Genomic DNA, 16,080 nt, shown 5'->3' with positions numbered 1-16,080 from the left:
CGCTCCTCATCGGCCAATCAGGCAGCAATGGCGGCAGGGGGTTAAAGGGGCCGGGTCCCATACACGCAGCGGATCAGCTGCGGATCCGGTACGTGTGAATGTACCCACAATAACAATAGGTAATAAGATAGTAAAAAGATAAAACGATGTATAACAAATAAAGGATTATTCAGGCTTAGAAGCTTTCTTCTTGTCCTCAGTTTGGGTGCATTTCAGTTTTATTGAATATTGTTAAATTGTAATACCACACACAACCTGAGGATACCGGGGTGGCGCTATTTTTGCAAAGAAGTAGCTGTGTTTTTTCTAATTCTGGAGACCCCCCTTTGAGCTTCTGCTTGGTTGTACTTGAGTGGTCCCTCACATTATTAAAGGGTTTTTATGATGGACTTCCTCAAGAGCCAATCGCAATGCTCGGTTGTCAGGTGGCACGTCCGTTATGCATGTTTGATATCCAGGGAGGAGAGTATTAACTGACAGTGATGGCGAGTAGGAGCTGTGAGGATGATCCCGAGGAGGGTCTCAGTATGGCGTTTGATGCCTTACAAATTCAGGGAGGTGAGGCGGATGAAATGCAGGGTAATAGATGGGGCTTAACAGCCAAGTGGGTGGAGAGTTAGAGGACAGCCCCTTTGACTATAAGGACTTTACTATTGAGGGGACACCAATGAACCCCTGTCCAGTCCTAGTTGGGATAACACAAAGGTCATCAGTGACAGAGGCCCAGGAAAGAGATCTACGGGTGCTGTCTAAAAAACACTGTGGTCTCTTGTCAACTTTCTTAATCCTTAAAGGGGTAGTTCACCAAAAAATGTTTTCTTTCAAATCAACTGGTGCCAGAAAGTGCCAGAGATTTATAATTTACTTCTATTAAAAAATATTGAGTCTTCCAGTACTTATTAGCTGCTTTATGTCCTGCAGGAAGTGGTGTATTCTTTCCAGTCTGACACAGTGCTCTCTGCTGCCACCTCTGTCCATGCCAGGAACTGTCCAGAACAGCAGCAAATCCCAATTGAAAACCTCTCCTGCTCTGGACCGTTCCTGCCATGGACAGAGGTGGCAGCAGAGAGCACTATGTCAGACTGGAGAGAATATACCACTTCCTGTAGGACATACAGCAGCTGATAAGTACTGGAAGACTTGAGATTTTTTAATAGAAGTGAATTACAAATCTCTGGCACCAGTTGATATGAAAGTAAAAAAAAATTTGGTAAGCAATCCCTCCCACAGCGTTAAACACCGTCCGATCTGTGACCCAGAACAGCCAGAAGATCATTGCGGCCAGTACTGCAGTACATGTGCGCCCGCATCCCAATTCCCCGCTGCACACAATGGAGCGTGCGCCCGGAGCCGCACTCTCCATTGGGTGAACTGACATATCTGTGTGGCTGCTATTCAATGAATAGCAGCCGCACAAAACTGACATGTCAGTTTTTCATGCGGGGAGATTTATCGAACGTGGTGTAAAGTGAAACTGGCTCAGTTGCCCCTAGCAACCAATCAGATTCCACCTTTCATTTTCCATAGAGTCTGTGAGGAATGAAAGGTGGAATCTGATTGGTTGCTAGGGGCAACTGAGCCAGTTTCACTTTACTCCATGTTTGATAAATCTCCCTCTATGTGTATACGCTCCGGCCGGGATTCTATTCCATTCAAATACCAAGTATGTTTTGCATAAATCACGGCCGTTGGTGCAAATAGCAACAACGGCCGTGATTTATGCAAAACATACGTTGTGTTAACATGGCCTAAAGGTGTTTTCTTCAGTTATATGGCATTAGGTGGGCCTTAAAGGGCTTCTATACTTATGGCATGTCTTGTGACCCACTTGCCATATGTAACCATTGGACCCCTTTAATTTTTGGTCATATATTTATTTGCTGAATAATTGCTTGCAGAATCCCCCCACAAACCAGACATAAGACATCCAGTGACCGCTTATACGATATGGGCGAAAATTCATCGTAAAGACCTAAAAAGAGCCAATCCTAGCGCCAACAGTGCCGAAATCAACACCTGCTTAGGTCAGAATTGGCGTAAATTGACCGAAGATGAGAAAAAACCATATTGGGATGCGGCCCGGAAACTGACCAGGAAACGTGGCAAAACGTTCCCAGGTACCTGCATAATGGAAGTGTCCTCAAAGAGTGTACTCACTATAAGGGGCAGGAGGGGTGCCATAGTAATACTGCTCCAGCACCCAGATGGTAGAAGGAGAGCCGACCATACACCTTATCCTACTGACTATTACGATACAGCAGAGGTAGGGAACCTTCGCTTTCCAGCTGTTGCAAAACTACAACTCCCATCATGCCTGGACAGCCAAAGCTTTAGCTTTGGCTGTCCAGGCATGATGGGAGTTGTAGTTTTGCAACAGCTGGAGAGCCAAGGTTCCCTACCCCTGCGATACTATATACGTATATGGTGGTCCACATTGGTTTCTCACTATCCCGCTGGAAATTTGCCCCTTTAAATAGCTTTTTTTTTTTTTTTTTTTTTTTTACTTTTTAAAGGGGAAGCTGTTTCGGGTACCAGCAGATGTGACGGTATTATTTCGCCTCGTCCTCCTGTGTTCATCGACTGCTTTGGACAACCTCTACAGCCGGCATTGCAACAACCTTTGTTCCTGCATGGACCATATTTTTTCCCTTCTAGGTAGGCGGGATTATACTGTGCATTGCAGGTCACATGTCATATCTGTATACTGATGGGCGTCACGTCATAGAGGGGGATCCCCTCCATCCATGTAGTACTGTATTGCCTGAATACCCATCCACTTCAATGGCTGGTATGTAATGCTGTATTCTCCTTGCAGCCCCTGTATGGTATCTCCTAAGAAAACCTGGAGATCACCTCGGACTCCAGAAGCGGGATCGGGAATATGGACAATACCCGCACAACCTCCAAATATTGGGTAGAGTTGCACCAGTTGGTTCCCCTTCCTTTTATAAGTTGTTTGCCACTTATTTTAAAGTTATATAGATTTGTAATTTACTTCTATTTAAAAATCTCAAGTCTTCCAGTACTTATCAGTTGCTGTATGTCCTGCACGAAGTGGTGTATTCTTTCTAGTCTGACACAGTGCTCTCTGCTGCCACCTCTGTCCATGTCAGGAACTGTCCAGAGCAGCAGCAAATCCCCATAGAGAACCTCTCCTGCTCTGGACATTTCCTGACATGGACAGAGGTGGCAGCAGAGAGCACTGTGTCAGACCGGAAAGAATACTCCACTTCCTGCAGGACATACAGCAGCTGATAAGTACTGGAAGACTAGAGATTTTTAAAGAGAAGTAAATTACAGATCTATGTAACTTTTTGAAACTAGTTGGTTTTCGTTGAAGATCTCCTTTAAGGAGTGTATTTTCCTTTGTATAGGACATTGGAGGCTGTAACAGGGATCTGTATTGTAGGGGTTTACATTCAGGATAGGCCGGCAATGTCTGATTGGTGGGTTGCTGACACCTGACACCCCTGCTGACCACTATTTGGGGAGATTTATCAAACATGGTGTAAAGTGAAACTGGCTCAGTTAGGGGCTAGCAACCAATCAGATTCCACTTCTCATTCCTCACAGACTCTTTGGAAAATTAAAGGTGGAATCTGATTGGTTGCTAGTGGCAACTGAGCCAGTTTCACTTTACACCATGTTTGATAAATCTCCCCCATTGAATGAGGAGGAAGCGGTTGGCTCTGTTCGTTATATAGTGGTTATTGCAGAACGGTTCACATTCACTTCAATGGCAGCCGAGCTGCAGTAACCTGGAACGGCCACTACACACTGAATGGAGCCATCCTCTTCAGAAGTTGAATAAAATGGGGTTCCTGATGCATTGGACAACTAGTCATATAGCCCAGAGGTCTCTTGTATTATCAGCGAGACATCACCCTCAGTCCAGACATAAAAAATTAGACAGCTTTGGTGACTCACAGGAGACGTAGAAAGGCTTCATTCACACTGATGTATAATCACGCAGATCATCAATAAGACTGCGATGATGTGTCGTCTGAGATAAAGCAGCTGAGTAGTAGGTTCTCTATGTGAGAGAGCAATGTCGTATTGTATTGTCAAAGACTTTGAAGTAATAAGAGAAAAACTGCTGGGTGGGCAGGGGGATCTGAGGTCTCCGACACAAGACATTGCACTTATTATCCCCCCGGTCATCTGTCTGGGGCCTGGATGGAGACTTGGGGCACATTCACACAATATAGGGAAAATCTAGTTTGGATTTTGACAATTTTAGCCATGTATAGGATTAATCTGCACATAGGCTCCTGACCCCACCCAGGAAGTGACATTACAGGCTATCAGTATATTGGGGGGGTCCAACACCCAGCACTACCAATTGGCCAGAGCTGCGGCGCCAAAGATCCAGTAGCAGACAGCGCCATACATTGTGTAGTGGCCAGGTTGGTTACTGCAGCTCTTCTCCCATTAAAGGGGTACTCCAGCTAAAACTTTTTTTTCTTTAAAATCAACTGGTGCCAGAGATTTGTAATTCACTTCTATTAAAAAATCTCCAGAAAAAATCAGCTGCTGTATGTCCTGCAGGAAGTGGTGTATTCTTTCCAGTCTGGAGAGCAGAAGTTTTCTATGGGGATTTGCTACTGCTCTGGACAGTTCCTGACATGGACAGAGGTGGCAGCAGAGAGCACTGTGTCAGACTGGAGAGAATACACCACTTCCTGCAGGACATACAGCAGCTGATAATTACTGGAAGGGTTGCAATGTTGATGGACTATGCTTAGAATAGGTCATCAATATCAATGGGTAACCTCCTTCTATTTTGTTTTTTTTACAGAAACACATATTTTGCCCATGGGGACCATAGTGCACAGATGACAAAATACCCAGGACCTCCTAAGGACCCACCTCCCCCGCGGGACCCCATGATTTCTGGTTTTACAAGAGACTTTACATGTTACAATGACAGTGATAACCTGCTGAGGATTGAGGACACCCACACAGGTCCCAGCACAGGAAGAAGCCCCTTTTATACCCCACCTGCGGATGAATTATCCTCTCAGGAACTACTGGATCTTTCAGACTTGGCTTCAGAATGAGCTTGAATCTGAATGGTGGAAATGAGTTAAAAAATATTCTAAACAAAAAGTATACGTCTAAAATGTATTCAGAAAAAAACAACTAAATAAATAAAATAAAAATTTATTTAATTCCACTAAAGGGGAAACATATTTTCAGATCAGCTGGTGGCAGAAAGATATACAGATTTGTAGTTTACTTCTATTTAAAAATGTCAGGTTTTTCAGTACGTCTCAGCTGCTGTATGTCCTGCAGGAAGTGGTGTATTCCTTATAGTCTGACACAGTGATCTCTGCTGCCTCCTCTGTCTGTGTCAGGAACTGTCCAGAGCAGTAGTAAATCCCCATAGAAAACCTTTCCTGCTCTGGACAGTTCCTGACATGGACAGAGGTGGCAGCAGAGAGCACTGTGTCAGACTGGAAAGAATACACTACTGTGTACTGTGGTTTACCATGTATGTTTGTTTTTTTTCTATACTTTTTACACGTTTTTGTGCCTTTACTCCATATTTCCCTAACCCAAAAGCAATAATCTCAGTGACTGAGCCCACTCCATACCCGGCAGATGTGTTATCCGCTGCTGGTCAGTGTCTGGCATTGGAGTACACTGTGATTCTGGTCATTTGACATTTTTGGAGCAAATATGGTACCTAAGAGGTTACATGGCAGATGCTGTCATATCTCCAGTTTGGTATCCTGTGATGGAATTGTGGGATTGCCCATTGGCTCTCATGGCGGACAGTGGTCTTCTGAAGGCCTATACCGTACAATAGTATTGCAGTTTTCAATACAAGTCATTGGAAGATTTCTTGACTCAGAGGAGTGGTCAGCCCCTGACTGATCACATCATGTTAAAGGGGTTATCCCGTGCTACAAAAACATGGCCACTTTCTTCCAGAGACAGCCCCACTCTTGCCTCAAGTTTGGGTGCAAATTTTGGTGCTCAGTTCCATTGAAGTGAATGGAGCTTAAAGGGGTGCTCCAGGAGGGGGGGGGCACTTTTTTGGCGGTTCCAGCGGCGGGTCCCGCATCACGGCGCTCCGTGCCCGGTTCCCGGCCGCTTTCGGGTGTCTGACGCCGCCCGAGACACTACGTCTCAGGTCCGCTCAGCCACTCAGTGAAGAAGGCGGGATCCGAGCGGACTTCAAACGGATCCCGCCTCCTTCACTGAGTGGCTGAGCGGACCTAAGACGTGAATTCTCGGGCCCGCGTCAGACACCCGGAAGCGGCCGGGAATCGGGCACCGGAGCGCCGTGATAGGGGACCCGCCGCTAGAACCGGGGAGGTAAGTGGACGTCTTTTATTTCAGCCACCTCCCCCCCAAAAAGTGCCCCCCCACCGGAGCACCCCTTTAATTGCAAACCGCACCTGTACTGGAGACAAGTGTGGTGCTGTCTCTGGAAGAAAGTGGCCATGTTTTTTGTAACGCTGGATAACCCCTTTAAGTCTGAACGATCTGATCCCAACCGATAAAAACTTTAGTATGTCTCAAAACTAAAAACTCTATGGATCATAGAAGGATCTTCCGAAATGTCCGTGTAAAAATGCCTTATGGTATGTTCACCTGTAGTGGTCCCAATTTATATAAAAAAATGCAGCTCCGACATAATTTAGCAAAATTGCACCAAACACTATAGAATGATTGCAGCAGGTGACTAAAGCCTTAAAGGGGTTATCCAAGATTCGAAAAATATGTCTGCACCTTTCCTGTTCTCAGGCTGTATGTGGCGTTAGCTCCATTCACTTCAATGGAACTGAGCTGCAATACCACACAGAGGGTATATTCACACGAACGGGCTCGCAGCGAGATTCTCGCTGCGAGCCCGGCAGGTCCTGGCAGTTCCCATACACTACATACTTGCTGCGGTCTAAACGACCGCAGCGAGTATGTGATTATACCGCCCTTAACCCCTTCTGCTCCCGCCCGGCTCCCCCGCTGTAAGCATACAGTACCTGTCCTTGCTGCACGGGTCCGGCGTCCTGCTCTCCGGCCCAGCCAATCAGTGGCTGCGGCTGGGCAACACACTAATTGGCCGGACGGGAGAGCAGGACGCCGGGACCCCGTGCAGCAAGGACAGGTAAAGTATGCTTACAGCGGGGGAGCCGGGCGGGAGCAGAAGGGGTTAAAGGCGGTATAATTACATACTCGCTGCGGTCGTTTAGACCGCAGCAAGTATGTAGTGTATGGGAACTGCCAGGACCTGCCGGGCTCGCAGCGAGAATCTCGCTGCGAGCCCGTTTGTGTGAATATACCCAGAAACTGAGACTAAAGGGTGCTGTTTCTAGAAGAAGGCAGACATGCTTTTGTAATCCTGGAAAACCCTTTTTAACAGGGAAGTCACGTGACAGGAAGGCAGGGGTGTGCAGGAACATAAATGAATATATATGTTGGTTTTCTTGCTTTGTTATAAGTCAGCAATCTGACCTGCCAGCATTATGATAGGACTTGCTGGGCAGATTAGTATATAAAGGGACTATGTAGATTTTGGCGTCATTTGTTCCCTGCCTGTGAAGTCGCCCATCTTGTGTTATTGTTTATTGGCAATGACACTTGACCTCCCTATACTTAGCGCTGGGCAGCTGGGTGCGTTTCCTTCAGGCAGCAGCTGTCAGTGGTTGGCCAGGACTAGAAATAGCGCCGGACAGAAATGCTTTTGATGATAAGAATTCTACACCGTCCATCATAAATCATTGAAAATCTCATCACTCCATTTATTTTAGGTGTCAGTTTGATATACATCTTATTACAGCGAATGAAGATCCATACTATATAGGGCACATGGAGCACCTATAGGCAGTGTGACGCCATATGGTACCTTTATGCTGCAATGTAATGCTGCATTTACATGAAGCGATAATTCGATCGTTTAACGATTTTGAAGCAACGATTTGTTTTTTATAACAATCAGCGTTTAGACGAATAAATCGGTAGAAAAATCGTAAGGAGATTCATAAGAAAAATCGTTATTGCGGTCGTTTTTAAGATCGCTTAAGCCCATCTTTTACATAGGGTGAATCTTTGAAAGACTGTTTACACGAAGCGATCTTCAAATTTTAAGCGAACGATGAACGACGATTTGAGAACGTGTTAAAAGATCAAAATGAACGATTTTTCGCTCGTCGCTTGATCGTTTGCTGTGTTTACACAGAACGATTATCGCTCAAATGCGATCGTTATTGCGAAAAAATTCGAATAATAATTGTTCCGTGTAAACGCAGCATAATGCTTATAAGTCTGATGTGTATTGGGAGTCCTTACTGGATCATCAGCCTAGTATGAAACCAAACTCCATACCGGGTTCCACTTCATGTCAAAAGGAGGATTTCAGAATTTGTATAGACAATGGGGGAGATTTATCAAACATGGTGTAAAGTGAAACTGGCTCAGTTGCCCCTAGCAACCAATCAGATTCCACCTTTCATTTTCCAAAAAGTCTGAGGAATGAAAGGTGGAATCTGATTGGTTGCTAGGAGCAACTGGGCAAGTTTCACTTTACACCATGATTGATAAATCTCCCCTAATAACTCCAATGATCCAGCGATGGTGCTTGAGCAGTGTAAAGACTGTAAATGAGTCCTGACCTATGAGATTGGCACTCATCTACACTGCCGGGTCAGGCTGTGTAATAGGGTCCTAAAAAGGCCCCAATCGTTACTTGTAAGAAGTTCTCAAACCCTACTTGTAAGCTGACTGCTCCATTGCACTTGCCCACGACCTGGTTGGCATCGGCGAGTAGATTCTGGTGGTGCTGTCCATTCCTGTGATTCCTGTGATCTGTGCAGGTTTCTCTATATGCAAATGGGGAGGTTTGGTGCCCTGGAGGCGGGCCTGGCGCCCCCAGTGCACAGATGTCTCCTCCCCTTGGTGACTCGAGGCCTTCAGAATCAAGTCTGGCCTGGCTCTGCCTTAGCATATCACCCAGAGGAGGAGATATTGGTAGGCCCGCCTCCAGTGCGCCAAAGGGACCTCACTTGCATATAGAGAAAGCATCGCAGATCACGGTCTAAAAAATAGACGGTGCCAACAGGGTCTATGCACTGGTGCTAACCAGATAGTAGAAATATATATATATATATTTACTAATGGAAGTGGTACATTCTCCTTAAAAGAGTGTCTATTGGTGCATTCACACAAAGATTTATCTGACAGATCTTTGAAGCCAAAGCCAGGAACAGACAATAAATAGAGAACAGGTCATAAAGGAAAGACTGGGATCTATCCTCTTTTCCTAGCTTTTGCTTTAAAAATCTGTCAGATAAATCTGTCTGTGTAATGCTGCGTTTACACGGAACGATTATCTTGCGAATTCGCGCGATCTCGAATTCGAATGATAATCGTACGTGTAAAAGCTGCAAACGATCATACGACGAACGAGAAATCGTTCATTTTGATCTTACATGTTCTAAAATCGTTGTTCGCAAAAAATTTGCATATCGTTCCGTGTAAACAGTCGTTCACTGATTTTTCCTATGTGCGAGATAGGCTTAAGCGATCGCAAAACGAATTTTCCGTACAATATATCGTACCGTCTAAATGCTGATCGTTATGAAAAAAAAAATCGTTACTCCGACATCGTTAATCGGGCGAATTATCCACACTCTACAATTGAAAAGTAATTTTGTAAAAGTTTCTCCCACCACCTTTTCCTCATAAAGAACAATTGAAGTTGTGCCAGGGCTGTGATTTTACTACTAGTGACTTTAGGTCACTGTTAGCCCTATCCTTTGGTGGTCAGACCTTTGCTAGGGGTTATCCAGGATTAGCAAATGGAAACATACTTTCTTGTAAAACAAAAACGGTGCCACCCCTGTCCTCAGGTTGTCTGTGGTATTACAATTTGCCTATATTAACTTCAATGGAACTGAGCTGCAATACCACACCCAAACTGAGAACAAGATTGGCGCTGTGGCCATGTTATTCTAAGCCTGGAGAACCCCTTTAATTCTTTTCCACAGATCTTGTGGCTTGGCTAATCCTTAGATGTTCTTAAAACTTGATAAAGCAGTGTTCCCCAACTTGTGGCTTTACAGCTGTTGCATGACTACACTCTGCTGGGAGTTGTAGTTTTGCAACAGCTATATAGCCATCAGTTATAAAGTATAGACTAGTACCATAATAATATTAAGAAATCACTCAGCAGCCGGGTGCGGATGTTCCCATTAGGCCCCTATTAGCCATCCTGTCCCTGCATACTTGCAGCTGGTGTACGTACACACCTCCCTCTAAACCCCACCACCCCTACTATGTTAATTCTGGCCCTGCAGCTGCCCCTCGCTTAGACTTGTTTTGACTTGTCGGTATTATAATGCGATTTAGAGGAATAGACGCAGATAAATCCTTACATTCCTATAATACATATGTACACTGTGCGCGGGGGTGGTCGCAGCCGGCAGATTGTGAGCAGCATATGCTGCAGACAGGTGGGTGCACCTTCCATCAGGCAGCTGACTCATTGATGGGCATAAGGAGGCAGCCATATATGAAGGAAACTACTAAAACATGGAGGAAATATAAACTAGCTGCCATATTCTTAAAGGGAACCAATAGGCACGATTGTGCTGATATTGTTCCCAGCTGCACAGTATAGATCTATTGTGCAGCTCCTCAAAGCTACAAGTCGCGTCTGCAGAAGTAGCTTTACATCAGGGAAAAAGTAGTTTTAATTGGCCAGGAGAAAGGCGGCGACCAGTCATCTGGGTGGGGAGCCACCCGTGACTAGTTACTCTGCAGGGGATGATTAAAAGGGAAGAGAGACCTGTTAGTGGCCTCTCTTCCTTTCAATTATCCCAATTGGCAGGCAGAGAGCCATGACTAGTGATGGGTGGCTCCCCGCCCAGATGACTGGTCGCTGCCTTTCTCCTGGCCAATTAAACTACTTTTTCCCTGATGTAAAGCTACGTGACTGGTAGCTTTGAAGAGCTGCACAGTGGATCTATACTGTGCAGCTAGGAACCATATTAGCACAATCGTCCTGACTGGTTTCCTTCAAAGCCAGGGCACTGTGTGTGTGTGTGTGTGTGTGTGTGTGTGTGTGGGGGGGGGGGGGTGTTAACTATAGATAAGGGTACAAAGAAGGGGCCTAACTACAGAAGGGGCAGAGTGTGGAGGCATAATTACAGAAGGTGGCATGGTGTGGCGGCCTAACTAGAAATTAATAAAGAGTGTAGGAGCCTTACCACAGAAGAGGGCACAGTGTGTGTGTATGTGTGTGTGTGGGGTAGCTATAAATAAGGGTACAATGTAGGGGCCTAACTATAGAAGGGGCACAGTGGGGAGGCATAGTTAAAGAAGGTGGCATGGTGCAGCGGCCTAACTAGAAATGGACTAAAAGTGTGGGAGCCTTATCACAGAAGGGGCAAAGTGTGTGTGGGGGGTAGAGATGAGCAACATCGGCGTCTGATTCCCGCTGTCTGCCCGCTTCGTGCAGCGGGGGGATACAGCGTCAGAGACGCCTAGAAAACTGGGATACAGCCAATTCCAATTGCTGTATCCCAGTTTTCCTGGCGTTCCTTACGCTGTATCCACCCGCTGCACAGAGCGAGCAGACAGCGGGAATCAGACGCCGAGATTTCTGATTCATACGAACCAGAAATCCGGCAAGTTCGCTCATCTCTAGTGGGGGGTGGGGGTGTAACTATAGATAAGGGTACAATGTAGGGGCGTAACTACAGAAGGGGCACAGTGTGGAGGCATAGTTAGAGAAGGGGGCATGGTGTGGGGGCCTAACTAGGAATGGATGAAAAGTGTAAGAGCTTTACCACAGAAGGGGGCAAAGTGTCGCACCTAACTACAGATAGGGGCTCAGAATTGAGGCCCAACTACTGATGGGGGCACAGTGTGGGCCCTATCTATACATGGTGATGCTGTGTGGAGGGGTAATTACAGAATGGGACACAGTGAGCCTAAGGGCCCTATTACACATAAAATCGTTATATCGTTCGAATTTAAACGATAATCATTCTGTGTAACTGCAGGCAACAATCGAAAAATCTTTCGTATGTCGTTGATTTAGATCTGAACCTAAAATAACCATTAATCGTTCGATAATCGTTTGCTGTAATTCCACACTCATTCGCTCAAGTTTCACATTTATTCACTAATCGTTCAGTGTAATTGCACATTGTTCATTGTTTTGCTCGGATCAGAAGGAATAAACGTTCATAGTAACGATCACAATAACGATCGTATCTAACGACCATTGTTCTGTGTAATATGGTGAACAAATTCAGGTTAACGATAAACAATCTCGTTTCCGATCGTTTATCGTTAGTCGTTAATTGTTAAAAATCGCTCTGTGTAATAGGACCCTAACTGCAGAAGGAGATAAAGTGTGGGGAGCTTACCTACAGATGGGTGCACAGTGTAGAGGCCTAACTATATTAAGGGGCACAGTGCTGGCATCTAGAGATGGGGGAGCACATTAGATGCCAAACTACATAAGAGGGCACATTGTGAGACCTATTGACAAGCTGGGCACAGTGTGGGGGCTTAACTGCAGAAGATGGCACTAAGTGCGGAACTAACAGAAGGGGGCACATTATGGGGACTGCACTAGGCACTGTATTATGTCATAACTTGATAAAAAAAAAGGCAAAGTCTGGGGATCCAAAATGGGAGTGCAGTATGGGGTCTTAACTACTAATGGTGGCATAGGGTCTAACTACAGGTGGTGCCACAGTCTGGGGGTCACCAAGTAATTACCTGATTGAGGCTGCTTTTACACTGCCTCCAAATTTAGAAGAAACACAAAAAAAGCGCTAGCGGACAGATGATAGCTGGAAGTCAATGGAAGTTCATTCAGTGTTTTACCAAGCCTGTGTAAAGTAAAGAAAAAAAAGACAATATACAAGTAAGAAATATTTTTTATTCAAATAAAAAAAAAAAAAAAAATACTGTTAATCATTTTATTAAATCTAAAAACGAGCTGGTCATCGATGTAGTCCACTGAATCCATCGTAATTGGCAGGATATCAATATCTGAAAAAAACAAAAAGAGGAACACAAAAAAGAAGGCAGGAGCAGAACACCCATCATTTTAACAGGCGTCCTGCTCCTTACAGTAAGCAGCATCTTTACAAATAGCTGCCTACAGTCTGGTCCCCAGGGAGTTGAGTGAATATGCACTTTACCCCTTGGGTGGTGCCACACAGAATAATTTGAGCTGCAGGGGAGGTTAAGCGAAGATGCATGGCATCCCCACTTAACCCCCTGGGTCCACGTTGACCTCGCACTGCACCCATGCCAGCAAGGAAGAGGGTTAAGTCACCCCTTTCCTTGCTGGGATGGGTGCAGTCTAACTCCATAACTGAACTAAACAGTTAAAGGGGGTCCTTCTAGTATTTCCATAATTCACAAAGCTGGAGGGTCTGGCATCCCCCACCTGTCCTGTAAGGATATAGAGAGGAGCTGTGAGATTTGTGGACTACAATCCCCAGCATCCCGGGAGTTGTAGTGCGGCCGCTGGTACACGATAGGGGGCAGTGCAGGATGCAGCAGGTGATAGTACCCTGATCGGGGGACATATAGAGAAGCCTATAGAGGGGGAGGGGGCTGCGCGGTGCTCCGGTCCTCTCTCCTCCTCCCCCGTATATATAGCGGCGGCTCCCCGCACACGCCGCTCACTCCCGGTCACTGATCGCCGCTCTCCTCGGTGGGAGGCTCCAGCAGGGCGGCACCGGGCACCGCGGCTGGGGGACATGCTCCGGGACTGCTGCATGTGGAGTCGGGAAGAAGCCGGGGGTCCCGCGGATGGAGGACGGAGCTGCCCGGCCCGGGGGGACCCGAGTCTGGATGGGGATCTGGGTGGTGATGATGCTGGGAGCACCTGTGCCCGGGACCGCAGCAGGCGAGTGCTCCTGTATACTGGTATACTGCCGGCTGTGTGTGTATATAGGGCTGTGTATACTGCTGGCTCTGTGTGTGTGTGTGTGTGTGTATATATATATATTAGTGCTGTGTATACTGCCGGCTGTGTGTGTATATAGGGCTGTGTATACTGCTGGCTCTGTGTGTGTGTGTGTGTGTGTATATATATATATAGTGCTGTGTATACTGCCGGCTGTGTGTGTATATAGGGCTGTGTATACTGCTGGCTCTGTGTGTGTGTGTATATATATATATATATATATATATATATATATATAGATAGATAGTGCTGTGTATACTGCTGGCTGTGTGTGTATATAGGGCTGTGTATACTGCCGGCTGTGTATGTATATAGTGCTGTGTATGTATATAGTGCTGTGTATACTGCTGGCTGTGTGTGTATATAGGGCTGTGTATACTGCTGGCTCTGTGTGTGTGTATATATATATATATATATATATATATATATATAGATAGATAGTGCTGTGTATACTGCTGGCTCTGTGTGTGTGGGTGTGTGTGTGTGTGTGTGTGTGTATATATATATATATATATATATATATATATAGTGCTGTGTATACTGCTGGCTGTGTGTGTATATAGTGCTGTGTATACTGCCGGCTGTGTATGTATATAGTGCTGTGTATGTATATAGTGCTGTGTATACTGCTGGCTGTGTGTGTATATAGTGCTGTGTATGTATATAGTGCTGTGTATACTGCTGGCTGTGTGTGTGTGTATATAGTGCTGTGTATGTATATAGTGCTGTGTATGTATATAGTGCTGTGTATACTGCTGGCTGTGTGTGTGTATATAGTGCTGTGTATGTATATAGTGCAGTGTATGTATATAATGCTGTGTATACTGCTGGCTGTGTGTGTGTGTATACAGTGCTGTGTATACATATATATATATATAGTGTTGTGTATGTATATAGTGCTGGGTATACATGTATATAGTGCTGGGTATACTGCCGGCTGTGTGTGTATATAGGGCTGTGTATGTATATAGTGTTGTGTATGTATATAGTGCTGTGTATACTGCTGACTGTGTATACTGTATGTGTGTATATTGTATGTATATACTGCAGGCTGTGTATACTGTATGTGTGTATACTGCTGGCTGTATGTGTGCATATAGTGCTGTGTATACTGCCAGCTGTGTGTGTATATTGTATGTATATAGTGCTGTGCATACTGTATGAGTGTATAAGTGTGTATACTGCTGTGTATACCATATGTGAGTATACTGCTGACTGTGTGTACTGTATGTGTCTATACTGCAGGATGTATGTGTGTATGTGTACTGCTTGGTGTATACTGATGGCTGTATGTGTACAGTGCTGTGTATACTGTTGGCTGTATATGTGTATATTGTATGTATATAGTGCTGTGTATACTGTATGTTTGTATACTTCTGGCTGTGTGTACTGTACAGTATATGTATATAATGCTTTGTGTATACTTATGGCTGTGTGTATATTATATGTATAAAGTGCTGTGTATACTGTATGAGTATATGTTATAAGTGTGTATACTGCTGTGTGTACTGTATGTGTGTATACTGCTGCCTGTGTGTACTGTATGTGTGTATACCGATGGCTGTATGTGTATATTGTATGCATATAGTGCTGTGTATACTATACATGTGTATATTGCTGACTCGAAGTATGTATATAGTGTTCTGTATACTGTATGTGTGTATATAGTGTTCTGTATACTGTATGGGTGTATATTGTATGTATATAGTGTACTGTATGTGTGTATATTAGAGGTATATAGTGTTCTGTATACTGTATGTGTGTATATTGTATGTATATAATGTTCTGTATGTGTGTATATTGTATGTATATAGTGTTCTGTATACTGTATGTGTGTATATTGTATGTATATAGTGTTCTGTATACTGTATGTGTGTATATTTTAGGTATATAGTGCTGCTGACAGTATGTGTTTACTGCATGTAGTGCTGTGTATACTGTGTATGTACATATTGCTGGCTATATACTACCTGTATGGACCTGGACATAGCAGTATATGTGTTGGGGGGGGGGGGGGGGTCCTCATGTATACCCCCAGCCTTGTCAACCATAACTAGAATCGGATGAAAAACACAGAACATTTATAGTTTTCTCTGCTGGTTCCATTCCAGGTTTTGGCTGAAAGCAATGACCAA

General features: G+C 44.9%; 2 protein-coding genes across 3 annotated transcripts in view; both read left to right on the top strand.

Annotated features, from left to right (window-relative positions):
* The first annotated feature begins 436 nt into the window (after window positions 1–436).
* Window positions 437–5,181, top strand: SOX30 (SRY-box transcription factor 30). 2 transcript variants are annotated; one of them, XM_069953407.1, is made up of 5 exons: window positions 437–558; window positions 1,899–2,117; window positions 2,514–2,655; window positions 2,816–2,914; window positions 4,799–5,181. In XM_069953407.1, exons 1-5 carry the CDS (start codon window positions 483–485, stop codon window positions 5,058–5,060), a joined length of 798 nt encoding a protein of 265 aa, XP_069809508.1. In that variant the 5' UTR covers window positions 437–482; the 3' UTR covers window positions 5,061–5,181. The 2 variants fall into 2 exon arrangements, with proteins under 2 accessions (XP_069809508.1, XP_069809518.1); XM_069953417.1 differs by lacking the exon at window positions 2,816–2,914 and having other exon boundaries at window positions 438–558.
* An 8,495-nt stretch (window positions 5,182–13,676) lies between these two features.
* Window positions 13,677–16,080, top strand: part of ADAM19 (ADAM metallopeptidase domain 19) — a 49,269-nt gene continuing 46,865 nt past the window's right edge. Inside the window, exon 1 of the mRNA XM_069953376.1 lies at window positions 13,677–13,885. Within this exon, the coding sequence (XP_069809477.1) occupies window positions 13,789–13,885 (97 nt within the window). The 5' untranslated portion in view covers window positions 13,677–13,788. The remainder of the gene's footprint in view (window positions 13,886–16,080) is intronic.

This window comes from Dendropsophus ebraccatus, chromosome 1 (assembly GCF_027789765.1).
Source record: "Dendropsophus ebraccatus isolate aDenEbr1 chromosome 1, aDenEbr1.pat, whole genome shotgun sequence".
Lineage (NCBI taxonomy): Eukaryota > Metazoa > Chordata > Amphibia > Anura > Hylidae > Dendropsophus > Dendropsophus ebraccatus.
The sequence above is the reverse complement of the archived record's forward strand: the minus strand, read 5'-3'. Positions and strand labels throughout refer to the sequence as shown.